The sequence below is a fragment of the Anopheles aquasalis genome, chromosome 2 (assembly GCF_943734665.1).
Source record: "Anopheles aquasalis chromosome 2, idAnoAquaMG_Q_19, whole genome shotgun sequence".
NCBI classification, from domain to species: Eukaryota; Metazoa; Arthropoda; class Insecta; order Diptera; family Culicidae; genus Anopheles; species Anopheles aquasalis.
Genome location: NC_064877.1, coordinates 56,865,647 through 56,878,146, shown reverse-complemented (window position 1 = coordinate 56,878,146; position 12,500 = coordinate 56,865,647). Strand labels below are relative to the sequence as shown.

Genomic DNA, 12,500 nt, shown 5'->3' with positions numbered 1-12,500 from the left:
CCGTGCTTACGATGATATCCTACTCCAGTTACGCTTTAAATTTGGTCAAAGCAGAAGCAGCACTCAAAAAGCAGCACATAATAGTGCTAGCGTTATCTTATGTCGTTTTCTTCATTCTTCTTATTATCTCGATCATTACTATGACCCAGTGTTCCCGTTCGCTGCAGACCATTCAAAAAGTCCCTGAAGTAAGTATCTGGAATCTGCAAAACCGCGATTTTGTGTTAATTTTATACCACTCCTTTGCAAGCCCCTTACCATATTAGCCGCTGTGCTACTGGCGATCAGTGGGACGATCTTATTCCTTCACTGGCGAGCGACGGTATCGCCAGATGAATTGCGATACTCTTCCAGGGCTGAAGTCTGTAGGGTCATTAACGATTCGGAAGCCAGCTGTCCACAACCACCCCGAAAATCCGTTGCGGTGTAAAATGTGTTTGTGCATTTTATTACAGAACATTCGCCATCATTCATCTGCATCCATCGAAATCAAATAACATTAACCAGAAGCGTAAAGCATTTAGACCACACTTTATGCAGTTCCACTGCTCGATGCATCCGAAAGACCCAGATCCTTCGCAACCGTGTAGGCACATACGGTCATCATCTGATCCTTCACGCGGTTGTAGTTCTCGATCGCGATTGGCTTAGCGGCAGGCCATCCAGCCAATTCTTTGTAGATTGGCCGTACAAACTTCATGCGGAAGTTGCTGTTAAGGAATGCCAGAATTTCCTCCATCCGATCCATGAGCCGGGCACGAATGTACAGCCGGACGAGCCGGAACCGTATCTCCGCATTCTTGCTCACCCGCAGCCCATAAGTGCTTGCCAGCAGATCAATCTTCTCGGCCGTCAGTCCCACAATCGACTTGCGCTCCAACAGCTGTGCCAGAAACTCGATCAGCTGAACGCTCGTAAGCGTCTGTTTCAGCAACGGTGAATCCTTGATGGCATCCAGCTCGTTTTCGGCCCATAGTTTTGCGTGTGCCTGGCATGCCTCTAGCAGCGATCGATCGTAGCTGTGGCGGAAAGGAAATGGTCAGAAATCAGGTCAAGCTATCAATTCACTCATGCAGTTGCTTACTTTGGAATAACAGGAGGCATCCCTTCGCCGAACAGCCACGTATCCCAGTTAATGCGCTCTAGCAGCACCTCATTGGCCGGATCTTTGATGAACCAATCGTACAACATCTGCTTGAAGTCATTTGTCAGCACCGATTGGTACTTGAATCGGTCCAGATATGCACGGAAGAACGGCTCAAACACGGCCGGTCCACCGAACAGATCCTCTAGGTAGCGCAAAAAGGTCGAACCCTTCATGTACGGCACCGTGGAGAACGCATCGTCTGGACCGAGTTCGGTCAGATCCACCACCAGTCGTGTCAGCTCCGGTGTATCGGCCAATTGTGTTTTAATCTAGTGGAGATATAGGTTTGATGTAAATCGCTGGTTACTTATCAATCGTCGTTATCATCGGGGTACACAATCGACTTACACAATCCGTCAGTTCACTCAATCCGTGCAGAGCGTGAAAATCACGCGATGCATTTCCGGCCAGTCTTCCGACGATCTTGCCCTCGACGAACACGGTAAAACCTTCGTTGAGCCAAAAGTGCTCAAAGTTACGATTTGTCACCAAATTGCCCGTCCAGCTGTGAGCGATTTCATGCGCCACGACTGTGGCCAACGATTTATCGCCTGCAAGCAGGGTCGGGGTCACGAACGTCAGGCAGGGATTCTCCATTCCTCCGAATGGGAAACTGGGTGGCATGACGAGCAGGTCGTAACGCTCCCACACATATGGGCCACAGATTTCTTCCGCCTTCGCAATGAAGTCGGCCGTTTGCGAAAATTCTTCGGCTGCTTCATCGATCTGTTCCTGCTCTGCCCATACGCTCGATCTGTGGATGACGAGAAGCAAAGCATTCGAATGAAATTTGAGGGCTCTGAAAACGGAATCAAAACGAAGTCACCTACATCGGACCGATTGGCTTGGAAACCAGTGCGCCTACCACGATCGCTAGCAAATAGCTCGGAATGGGAGTTTTCTGCTGAAACTTCGAAACGCCGGCCTGCGAATCGATCTTAATGGCGCTCATCAATCCAGTCACCTCTGTCGGATGATGTAGCTGGAATGTAGAAAGAGCATAGTTTGTGATCAAAAACAAAACCTTACGATCGATCGATCGAGTGATCAAACACCCCTTACCGTGGCATTGTAAGTAAACTTTACGGCCGGTGTATCCTGACAGGGCAGGATGGAACGGGCGTGGATGGCCTGGCACTGGCTGAACAGGTACGGATGCTTCTTTCCGAACGTTTGCTCCGGTGTTAGCCACTGGAGACCACTGGCCTTCGGAGAGGTTTCATATCCAATCACTACCGTCAACTCGCCACTCGTCTTCGTTGGCAGATAGAGCGTCAGCTTCGAACCAATGTTGGGAATCGTGCCGCCGATATCCCAATCTAACGGTACCTCACCGGCACCGGAGGTTTGGATGGATACTGAAGACACGTTGATGTCGCTCACATCTAGAAACTATTGGAAGACGATGGAAGACGACTAACTTGGAAGACGTTGAGAAGGCCATTTCTGTACTGCCATTACTTACGATTTCTTGAAGATCCGCTTTAAGCAACTTGAACTGCAGCGTTGCGGTGCCGGAGATCGTGCTCTTATCAAAGTTCACCGTCCAATCGAGATCCACATGACGGATGATAAGCTCGTCTGGTGGGAACATGATGGAGAGGTTTCATTATGGGCCAGTCGTTTAGGAGATAATGTACCACAAAAGCTCTCGGTTATCTCGGTTGAATGCCGTTGTTTCTATCCACTTACGCGCGTTGGAGTAGGAGCTGGGATCGAGTGGACTTAACCGCATCGTGGTTGCTGGGCCGTACAACGTAAGCAGCAGCAATAGCAAGGAACCTGCAAACAGTATGGAAATGATCGACTGTGAACACTTTTGCATGATAATTGCCCCTCCCTTCAGATGCGTTTAAATGATATGCAAATTCCGATTGGCCCCCCTCGCATCCAGAAAGCCCACGCACGAACACTTTTGGGAGGCTGTAGAGAAACCGCCGACGCTTCGTTTAATTCAACGTCGACGATGGGGTGACACATCAATGAAATATCGCACGACACCTATGGCCTACTTTTTTTTCGGGGGAAAACTGTTGTTTAGGTTTCACCGTACATACCGGTTTTGGGTGGGATTGAAGAATTTTACTTCCGACCACGAAAAGCAAGGCACGCCGGTGTAATGATGATCGCTTGTAGATCTCGAAGGCTCGAAGGCGAATGCGAAGGCCTGGTCACACGAACGGCACGACCACCGCAAAATCCTAAGCCGGGGATACATGAAGCGTAAACTCTCGTATAAACTCAGAGTGTAATGCCAAAAAGATTATACTTATGTCAAAAAGATTATAGGCCCGCGGAGCGTAAATCCGAGCGTAAAAGCAAGCGTAAATACAGCACCAACATGAAGCGTAGCGTTCTGAAGAATTAAATGTTCTACAATCGCTAATATACAGTAAAAACATCTTAAAATATATAAAAAGATGTTCAGAAATCAACTTATCTCGTCGATTTATGTTTTTTGTGGCAAGAAACACATGTAATTGATGTAATAGCATAGTGTAATTGCAGGTGCACGAATGTAATTGCATTTGACGTTTCGGTATAAACTTTTATGCGATTATGCCTGCCACACGAAGCGTAAAGCCGGCGATACATGAAGCGTAAACTCTCGTATAAACTCAGAATGTAATGCCAAACAGTTTACATTTGCCGTTTACACGATGTAAAAGAGATTATAGGTCCACGGAGCATAAATCCTAGCGTAAACGCTGTTTGCAAGCGATTTGCCCCACTACATTTCCTGTTCGTGGTTTGCATTAATAGTGAGTGTTCATTACTAGCGTTTTTAATCTTTTTCTTTGGAAAAAAGATTCTATTTTTCTCTCAAAAGTCGATTAAAGTTCAGTGTAATTCGGATTACGCGTCTCAACCCGGTCATGTAAACATGTTCAAGTGTAAATTAATTTTATATTTACGCTTGAGTTTACGCTTCATGTATCGCCGGCTTAAACTTTTTGGCATTACATTCTGAGTTTATACGAGAGTTTACGCTTCATGTATCGCCGGCTCTATATTTCACTCCCACTTGCGCTTTGTAAACGCCCCAAGACAAACGTCAAAACGCGGGTTTGTTTTGGAATCTTCGGAGTCGCCACGATTTTGCATAAAATTGCAATTTATTGGACTTGTTTCTTGTTAAAATTTGTGATTTATCCGTCTTTCGGGGCTAGCAGTGTGATTGAGAAAAATGTCCGCTACACAGCGAGTTCAGGTATATAGCAGACACGTTGTAGTCTCTTCCCGGATGGATCCCGGCATGCCTTTCTTGCCGGCTAGTTATGAAACAACTCCCGATTTACCGTAGAATAGGAACTAACAAAAAACATGCTGTTGGCTGTGATGTATTAACGCCTATTGATTTCCACAGCAATGGGCTACGTTCGCTCGGCAATGGCACATATTCGATTGCACCTGGCAAAACCCGTTCGAGGCGGCGTCGCTCATAAGAAAGCATCTAATGGGCCTCCATAAGCCAATATACCATCCATTAAGTAAGTACTGGAAACAACGGTATTTTCCATGTTAAGACCCCGAAGTTGACGAATCTTTCCTTTTCCAGATGACTGCGGAGACCACGTAGTGGTGATCAACACGTCGGAAATAGCTCTGCCTGGCGATGAGTGGAAAAAACGTGCCTATTTCCATCACACCGGATACGCGGGAGGCGCCAGTTGGACACTCGCCTGGCAGCTGCACGAGAAAGACCCTACCATGGTACGTCCCGGATGTGCTTGCCGGATTAAAACCGATAGAAAACTAATCTCTTTTGCTTCGTTGCGGATGCAGATCATGAAGAAAGCCGTTTACCGTGCAATGAAGGGCAATCTGCAACGACGATACACAATGCAAAGGCTGCATCTGTTCAAGGATGAGGAGGTGCCCAAAGAAATACTGGAAAATGTTACCAATCAAATACGACAGCCACGCCGGGTACCGGAACGGTTGGACAAAATCGACGAGGAAGTTGTTCGCAACTTCCCCAAGATCATGGACTACCCTCAGGATTACATTCTTCGATAGGAAAGCGGCCATGGCCGTTCAGTGGCCCGTGTAGTTTGTCAACGGATGCTGTTCGATAGCGAAATAAAACAACCGTTTTAAATAGTTATCCTGAGTATGTATTTCAACAAAAATTTGTACTCTCTCTCTGGAATGCGATCGATGGATGTTCGTTAGCGCAATGATCGGCTCCAAGCGTCCACCCTTAAGCTAGCAAATCTTCCGAAAACGGAGGCCGTTTTTGCGGTTTAATCCGAATTCACCATGCGGCATAGCGTTAAGGGTGGCCACGACCTGAAGCGATCGTCACCCTACCAGTACCAACGATCGTGAGGCTCAAATGGCACACGGAATTGTAAGGGCGTTACTTGAGCGCCTTTACGACGTCGTCAAGCAACGTTTTCACTTCCGGGAATTTGTCCTTCCTGGGTGGACCCTTCGGTAGACCCGACCAAACCGGTACCCTCTCGCCGTCCTTGGTCTTGGCGACGGCAATCTCGAAGGCACCACGGCGTGGTTTACCGTTCTCGTTCAACACCAACTGGAAGTTGTGTTCCGGCGCAAGCGCACACAGTTCCGAGTGGACCTCTGTGGCCTTGCGCTTGAACACGGATCATGATTTGCAGTGTTCGATGAACAGATAGGCTCCGTTGGCCCCTCCAGTGTCCTTCTCCTTCTCAGCAGGCGCTGCCGGCGTCTTCGGATCTTCTGCTTTTGCTTTCTTCGCCACCGTCTATTGGAGAAGAACGCCGCAACATCAGCATCGGAAAGAGTTCGAGAATATTGTAAATTTCTTACCTCGCTAGACTTGCTGGCCGCCGTACGTTTGCGACGAGGAGCCATCCTTCTCGACACGCTTCTGCTTAGCTTGTGGTTCTAGATCTTTTTACGCACTTTCTACCTTTTCAAGGACGACGCCGCGTGCTGCGTTCGGACAAAAGCGCGCCAAGTTTGGACGGCCGTTTTTCCTGAGGATTTGACAGATTTTTTCGAGAGCGAAGAGATTTTAATTTGAAGAGAGCGAAGAGAGAAGAGAGCGGAATAATTTTGAATTCCTGCGATCCAGTTGGACTACTTTGGAATCATTTACGAACTGGAATTGCAATAATTTACCTTCATTCAGTGCTATATTGAACAGCATAAATCAATGGAGAATTCTTTGGAGAACGGAGATTTCTTTTAAAATATTTATTTTACAGTTTTATAGTATACCCTTCTCTTTAGAGGTCATTTTGTACAAACAAGCGCTGTTTACATAGATTAATGGAGAAAAAAAACAGATAAATTGCGATACACGGTCATTGTACTTCCATCTCGACGTCCATCGGTTGCACGTGGCTGTTATCTACCACGATCGATTGATCGATCGGCATTGGTTCCGCGTCGGATTTGTCACCGATGGTTTCGTTGTCCTTTTGATTGCCATTTTCAACTGCGCTCGTAATCATGCTTTCACCGTTAGCCTCCGACGCATCACGTGCCACGGAAGCACCGTTAGCGGGCGGTGAATGCAGGCTAACATTGTGGTCATCGTTGTTATTCAGATTGCCGTAGCCAAACTGTTGCGATGCTGGTGGATGCTGTTGTTGCGATTGACTGCCAACGTAATTTGTCTTTGGCGGATCATTGTCGATGGCCGCAGAGTTTGTGCAATCATTCACCTTGTAAATGCCCACCAAAATATCCGACAGCTCGAACATGTTCGATCGTAGCGAGATGATAATAAACTGTGCGTTCTTGGTACGTTCCTGTGGGAAAGAATTTCCATTAGCCAAAGAATAATTTCCATTAGCCAAACCAGCTTCGCCACATTCCGGCGAATGACTTACCCGAATGTAGTGAGCGACGATGGAGACATTTTTGAAATCGAGTGCCGCATCGATCTCATCCATCACGTACAACGGCGACGGTTTGTAGTAATGCAGCGCGAATACCAGCGCCAACGAGGAGAGCGTCTTTTCGCCACCGGAAAGGTTGGAAATCATTTTCCACGTTTTTTTCGGAGGGCGCACACTGAACACGATACCCTCGGTGAACGGGTCCATCGAATCGACCAGCTCCAGCTCGGCATCACCACCGAGCGTGATCATTTGGTACATCTCTTTGAGCTTCTTGGTGATGATGTGAAAACCGCGCATAAACTCAGTAAAACGCTTCTTGCGCACATCGTCGTAGAGCTTCCGCATTTCATTTCGCTTGGCAGTGATCTCTTCTAGCACGGCCACCCGCTGCAGGTAGGCTTCCTGTTTCCGCAAGTACTCGTCGATCACGGACAAGTTGGGCTTGTTGGCATTTAGTTGTTCCTCCAGGATCGAAATCTGATACTGGAGATCGGGCAGCTTGTAGCCCGCCAGCTCCTCCTCGGTATACTCCTTCAGTGGTTCCGGGTTCGGTGTTCCGGGGATTTCATGTAGTTTCAATGGTTTCAACTAAACAAAATAGGACAACAAAAAGTGATGATTAAAATAAGAGAAATTGCGTAGAAAATATTTTTGAAAAAAGCCTGTAACGATTCTTCCACGTGACAATTTGATAGCGAGGAAGAGCGGACACTTATTCGTTTGTTATGGATCGATAGCGCATGCGTCAAGGATCATTTCTCGGGGTCAATATTTTTGTTCTATCGTAGGGTGAGAGGTAGAATTTGTCAATATTTCATGCATCTGTGTTTACCTAATCGAGCGTCAGATAACTCGTTTTCAGTGGCCGAAGACCGCCGATAGTCTGAGGGAGTTGATTCTGCATTCAATTTAACTCTCGCACCAGGGTTCTGTCTCTGGCATTAAAGTGAACTATCTAAGGATTAGCTTCATTCTCTGACCACTATGGGAAGCTTTTTTTCACATCCTGCAGGAGCGGAAGCGCTCAAGAAGAATCAAGAGTACATTTCCGAGATGAATAAGATCAAGGTACAGCTTCGCGATCCCTTTTGTGGTTATTGGTTTATGCCAGTCAATCGGTCTACACTCCTTTTCTCCGGTGGCACTGCCTATCGTAGATGGAACGCTGGATACAGATGCATTATCAGATGAAGAGCCGCGAAACGGCCATGGAGATTTCTAAAGCCAGGGAACTGTTTTACTGGCTCGCATCGTTCTACGGTGTATCGACGCTTGGTCTAGTGAGCCGCTTCCGGCTAACGAAACGGCCGGGCACGCTGGCTCCGATCGTACCGCTTTCCTTCATCGTGGCCTACTATGCGGATCTTGCGTACGGCACCAAAATACATCGAATACAAGGTAAGTGCACTCGGATTGCTGTGATTGAATCATTCTTTTGCTTTATCAACGCACATTTTCTTATCCCAGCCGAAGCCGAGATGATTATGCACAATGAACCGGAGCTTTTAGAGTGGCCAAGCGGTTTACCGACGGTGTCGGAGATCGATTCCGCTAGGTTGGAGATTGATGACAAAATTCGACTCCATCCGCATCAGCTCTAATTTATTATTCCATCATAACTACGCCTCACCCGGGAAACAGTATTAGGCAGCAATGACCACGATATACCCTCTGCGAGATCTCTATCGGGACAATCCCAGTAGAGTGAACGCAAAAGCTAGTGCACATTCAACACGAAAAGAGTGAGATTGCACTAGATTGGTGTTAACAGTTCTAAACAATTGGCTGCACAAACACTAAGCACGATTAACGGATTGCGTTTTAACACAAAGGCAAGGATAAAATTAATGAAAATCTGTGCATTCATCTTGAATTTCGGAGCAAAGCGTAATCTGATACGGTGATCTATCTTTAATGCCCCAAGACCAAGGTTTCATAAACATGGATGCGATGTAATAAGCGTTTGATGAAATTCCATCACACAGTAGGTAGTTCAATCTAAACCGATTTATCGATTCTTCTCATCTGAAGTCTTTCGACAGCAATTTCTCTTCCTCTGAAGTTCTTGGTGTCTCGATTCCCTTTCTTCGTGTTTACTCTCTTTCTCTCTCATTCATCGTTATCATTCAAATACGTATCAGGCGTTTGGAGTTGGCAAATGCGCTCCAACATAAACGTTTCACAATCCGCTTGCTCCAACTTTGCATCTCCATATGATTACGAAAATGCTATATATGGAAACGATAACAATAATTGAAAAGTGCATTTACTCTCTTAATGTCGAGAAAAAAAAACACGTAAACAAGTAATGCATAGGTGAAACGTAATAACGAAAGATAACAATTTGCCTTTAAAATGTAAAATCCTGAAAAAGAAAAACCATCCGCTCATCGCACGAGCGTACGTTGGTCCGTTGGAAAAGAACGCACATGCCCCAAAGGGTATCAATAAGGGGCTGTTCCATTGCATGTGTAATAATAGCTCCGCGTGTGTTTAAATTCGTAAATAAATGGTTCAATAATAAAATCGCGGGTAACCGCTGATACTGCTTACCTTATCTTTCCAGTGCGGCAACGTGTCCTTTGTTTCCTGCAGTTTACCGTCGATGGTCTGAAGGATCTGCTCAAATTCCAAGCGCTTCATCTTTCCCTCTGCCTCTCGTTTCTGTAGCGCAACAATTTCTTTTTTGACGCTCGACGAACCTTCGTGCGCTTTCTCGATCGCTTCCTTCATTTGTTCCAGCTCTCCCTTCAGTTGTTTAGCTTCCTCTTCCAGCTGCGTTCGATCATCGTTACCCTTGCGGATCGCATTCTGCGCCGATTCAACCTCCTCCTCCATGCTGCGGATTTTATTCTCCGATTTCTTCACATTACGCTCGGACGTTTTGATCTCGACCGCGAGCTTGCTAATGTTGGCTGTCAGTTTATCGATCTGCTTGGTGAAGCCATTGATTTTCGTCTGCAATGATTTTACCTTGCTGTTTGTGATTTCATTGATCTGGTTCGTGTACCGGTCCACCTCCTGCTGCACACTGGATGCCTTATCGTTCGCTAGCTCGAACGTTTCCTTGCACTCGCTCACTTTCGTCTCGAGGGCACGCACCCGTTCCGGGTCGGAGTGTGTCCTGGCAACGCGCTCTTGCTGGCGTTCCAGTTGCTCGCGCAATCGTGGCAACTGTTCCTGCAAGCTGGCCACGTCTAGCCGCATTCGCTTCAGCTCCATCTCCTGTTGCTTCACCTTGGCCGTTAGGCGCTGAATGTTGGCCTGCAGGGAGCCTTGTTGCTCCTGAAGGAAGTTGATCTGGGATTGTATGTCCTGGGCTCGGATTTGCATTTGCTCAATTTCACGACTCGATGCACCGGCCGCTTCACTGGAGGCGGATGTTTTCGTCTGAACCTGCGTTCCCATGCGACCACGATGCTGTGATCGGCCACCACCCGACATTGTGCCAGACGTTTCAATCACATCACCACCGAGCGTAACGACACGATAGCGGCGTCGACCGTACGCAATCCGTTGCCCCTGGTCCAGATTCTCAGCCACGAGTGTGTCACGGAGGGCAAAGTAAAATGCCGGCAGAACTCGTTCGTCCTCTACCCGAATCAGATCGAACAATCGTGGAACATTCTCGGGCCTGTGGAGTAAAGTGAAGCGGATGCATGTTAATGGGAAAATCGGCCTTCTCACCACGGTCGTACTTACGTTTCAATGCGACTATGACAATTTTGCTGATACTGTTGCATCTTCTCCAGCGCGATAAACGATGCCCGCCCAACATCATGCTGCTTTAGATAATCGATGCAAGCCTGTCCCGTGTTCACGGTCTCCACCACGATATGGTCCAAGTAGCCGCAGCACGTCGAGATCGCAACATCGAATCGTGCGTCGATGCCACCTAGATTGCCGAGCCGCCCTAGAATCCCGGGAATGCGTCCTTCGTTCTTCTGGCGCATCAACGCATCGAGAACTTTGCCCTGGGAACGCGTCGACTGCATGGCCTGCATGGCCTGCATGGACTCCTGCAGTTTCCCCTGCACACCACGAAGCTCCATTCGCAGCTCCTTCTCTTCGTTGGTATTCTGGGTTAGCTTTTGCTGTTCCTCGGCGAGCTCAGCACGCGTTGCTGGTAGCGCTTGCTCCAGCTCTTGCAGTCGCTGCCGTTTCTCTTCAAAGTTTTTGTTTGATTCATCGAACGAATAGCGTAGCGTTTCCAATTTACGGCGTTCCATTATCTCGTCACTTTGCAGGATGTTCAGTTCCGATTCGGCGAGTGATAGGGCCGATTTACTCTCATCCACTACACGTTTCAAGTCGATCAGTTCCGTTTGAACCTTTTCCTTCTCCTCCAGCAACACCGCGGTTTCGTCACGCAGCGTTGTCATGTTGGCCGTAAGTTTGGTTTCCACCTCAGTCTTCTGCTTCGTGAGGGATTCAATTTTCTTCTCCGACTCGGTGATTTCTTTCTGGTTCTTTTCCGGCACTTCCATCAGTTCCTTCAATTTCTCCTTTTCCGTCGTGATCTGTTCGATCGTTTTCTTCCGCCGCTCGTTCGTAGCCCGCATGTTCGCCTGCACCTTGGCGAAATTGTCCAGCGAGCTCTTCAGTGCCGTCTCCTTGGCCTCCTTCGAGCTTACGAGCGCATCGTACTGTCTGATCTCTTCCTTGACGATCTTTTCCTTCTCCAGCCGCTCCGCCTTCAGCGCTTCGTACGTTTCATCATGTTTGGCGAGAATGCCAGCGGCTTGCCCTCGTTCCTCCTCCAGCTCACCAATCTTTCGCTGCTGCTCACTGATGTACTTTTGGATCTGTTGGTTTTTCGTGCGTGTTAGCGTATTTTCCAGCTTCAAGTATTCGACCGCTTCGCTCATGGGTTTCTCCAGATCTTTCATCTCGCGCTCGGCCAGCTTGCAGCGGTTGTGCTTTTCCGCCCGCTCATCATTCAGCATTTCGGCACGCTCGTGGATCTTAAGCAAGGGCTGCTTATAGCGTGTCGTCCCAACAATATCCTCCAGGTACTCCAGCATGCCGCATTCGTTCTCTGACTGTGCTTTCGATTTCATCATAGCAATCGATTCGACCTCACCCTGCAGAATAAGAAACCGATTGTGGTCGAGATCGATGCCGTGCTGTTTCAGCAGTTTCGCCACCTCCTTGAAATGCACTCGCTTGTCGTCGATCGTGTAGTACGAGCTGTTGTCCCGGAACGCGGTTCTAGCGACAACAAACTCACTGTTGGGCACAACATCGAACGAACCGTCTTCGCGATCGACAATCTGCTTGAAGTGCACGCCGACCGTGCACTTGTTCGTGTTCGGATGTTGGGCAGAATTGTGCAGCAGCACGGAGATCTTCTTGGAGCGAATCTTTTGTGCCCGATAACCGAACACAAAAAGCATCGAATCGATAACGTTGCTTTTGCCGCTCCCATTCGGACCGATGATGGCGGAGAATCGTTGATGGAACGGACCGAGCTGTACGAGGCCGGCATAACTCTTGAAGTTGTAGTTCGAGAT

The 12,500-nt window shown here is 47.8% G+C and overlaps 6 protein-coding genes across 7 annotated transcripts in view; 3 read left to right on the top strand and 3 right to left on the bottom strand.

Moving 5' to 3' along the window:
* LOC126571762 (uncharacterized) overlaps positions 1 to 516 on the top strand; it is a 1,017-nt gene extending 501 nt beyond the window's left edge. Inside the window, exons 3-4 of the mRNA XM_050230553.1 lie at positions 1 to 188; positions 251 to 516. The exon at positions 1 to 188 is cut by the window's left edge and continues 35 nt beyond it. Coding sequence (XP_050086510.1) covers positions 1 to 188; positions 251 to 430 — 368 coding nt within the window. The 3' untranslated portion in view covers positions 431 to 516. The remainder of the gene's footprint in view (positions 189 to 250) is intronic.
* Positions 428 to 3,340, bottom strand: LOC126571744 (leukotriene A-4 hydrolase). The gene is made up of 8 exons (XM_050230527.1): positions 3,205 to 3,340; positions 2,840 to 2,929; positions 2,613 to 2,728; positions 2,210 to 2,539; positions 1,978 to 2,129; positions 1,496 to 1,901; positions 1,085 to 1,416; positions 428 to 1,019 (listed from the first exon to the last, which is right to left on the bottom strand). Exons 2-8 carry the CDS (start codon positions 2,880 to 2,882, stop codon positions 533 to 535), a joined length of 1,866 nt encoding a protein of 621 aa, XP_050086484.1. The 5' UTR covers positions 2,883 to 2,929; positions 3,205 to 3,340; the 3' UTR covers positions 428 to 532.
* An 849-nt stretch (positions 3,341 to 4,189) lies between these two features.
* Positions 4,190 to 5,245, top strand: LOC126571761 (39S ribosomal protein L13, mitochondrial). The gene is made up of 4 exons (XM_050230552.1): positions 4,190 to 4,358; positions 4,515 to 4,638; positions 4,707 to 4,861; positions 4,934 to 5,245. The coding sequence occupies exons 1-4, from the start codon at positions 4,335 to 4,337 to the stop codon at positions 5,165 to 5,167; spliced, it is 537 nt and encodes a 178-aa protein (XP_050086509.1). The 5' UTR covers positions 4,190 to 4,334; the 3' UTR covers positions 5,168 to 5,245.
* Positions 5,246 to 5,248: 3 nt separating this feature from the next.
* On the bottom strand, positions 5,249 to 6,096 carry LOC126571765 (selenoprotein H-like). The gene is made up of 2 exons (XM_050230556.1): positions 5,945 to 6,096; positions 5,249 to 5,879 (listed from the first exon to the last, which is right to left on the bottom strand). The coding sequence occupies exons 1-2, from the start codon at positions 5,987 to 5,989 to the stop codon at positions 5,511 to 5,513; spliced, it is 414 nt and encodes a 137-aa protein (XP_050086513.1). The 5' UTR covers positions 5,990 to 6,096; the 3' UTR covers positions 5,249 to 5,510.
* Positions 5,830 to 9,531, top strand: LOC126571763 (plasminogen receptor (KT)). Of its 2 annotated transcripts, XM_050230555.1 has the most exons (4): positions 5,830 to 5,931; positions 7,850 to 8,055; positions 8,145 to 8,385; positions 8,455 to 9,531. In XM_050230555.1, the coding sequence occupies exons 2-4, from the start codon at positions 7,972 to 7,974 to the stop codon at positions 8,586 to 8,588; spliced, it is 459 nt and encodes a 152-aa protein (XP_050086512.1). In that variant the 5' UTR covers positions 5,830 to 5,931; positions 7,850 to 7,971; the 3' UTR covers positions 8,589 to 9,531. The 2 variants fall into 2 exon arrangements, with proteins under 2 accessions (XP_050086512.1, XP_050086511.1); XM_050230554.1 differs by lacking the exon at positions 5,830 to 5,931 and having other exon boundaries at positions 7,824 to 8,055.
* Positions 6,320 to 12,500, bottom strand: part of LOC126571738 (structural maintenance of chromosomes protein 4) — a 6,512-nt gene continuing 331 nt past the window's right edge. Inside the window, exons 1-4 of the mRNA XM_050230521.1 lie at positions 10,690 to 12,500; positions 9,541 to 10,621; positions 6,976 to 7,575; positions 6,320 to 6,894 (exon numbers count right to left, since the gene is read on the bottom strand). The exon at positions 10,690 to 12,500 is cut by the window's right edge and continues 331 nt beyond it. Coding sequence (XP_050086478.1) covers positions 6,445 to 6,894; positions 6,976 to 7,575; positions 9,541 to 10,621; positions 10,690 to 12,500 — 3,942 coding nt within the window. The 3' untranslated portion in view covers positions 6,320 to 6,444. The remainder of the gene's footprint in view (positions 6,895 to 6,975; positions 7,576 to 9,540; positions 10,622 to 10,689) is intronic.

Bases quoted from the DNA above. Each gene is read 5' to 3' on its own strand.
- LOC126571761 (XM_050230552.1), top strand. From the start codon at position 4,335: ATGTCCGCTACACAGCGAGTTCAG. The intron at 4,359-4,514 runs GTATATAGCAGA...TGATTTCCACAG, and splicing joins CCGCTACACAGCGAGTTCAG to CAATGGGCTACGTTCGCTCG. The intron at 4,862-4,933 runs GTACGTCCCGGA...TTGCGGATGCAG, and splicing joins ACGAGAAAGACCCTACCATG to ATCATGAAGAAAGCCGTTTA.
- LOC126571763 (XM_050230555.1), top strand. From the start codon at position 7,972: ATGGGAAGCTTTTTTTCACATCCTGCAGGAGCGGAAGCGCTCAAGAAG. The intron at 8,056-8,144 runs GTACAGCTTCGC...TGCCTATCGTAG, and splicing joins CCGAGATGAATAAGATCAAG to ATGGAACGCTGGATACAGAT. The intron at 8,386-8,454 runs GTAAGTGCACTC...TTCTTATCCCAG, and splicing joins CAAAATACATCGAATACAAG to CCGAAGCCGAGATGATTATG.
- LOC126571744 (XM_050230527.1), bottom strand. From the start codon at position 2,882: ATGCGGTTAAGTCCACTCGATCCCAGCTCCTACTCCAACGCGC. The intron at 2,729-2,839 runs GTAAGTGGATAG...TGTTCCCACCAG, and splicing joins CAGCTCCTACTCCAACGCGC to ACGAGCTTATCATCCGTCAT. The intron at 1,417-1,495 runs GTAAGTCGATTG...TATCTCCACTAG, and splicing joins TGAGTGAACTGACGGATTGT to ATTAAAACACAATTGGCCGA.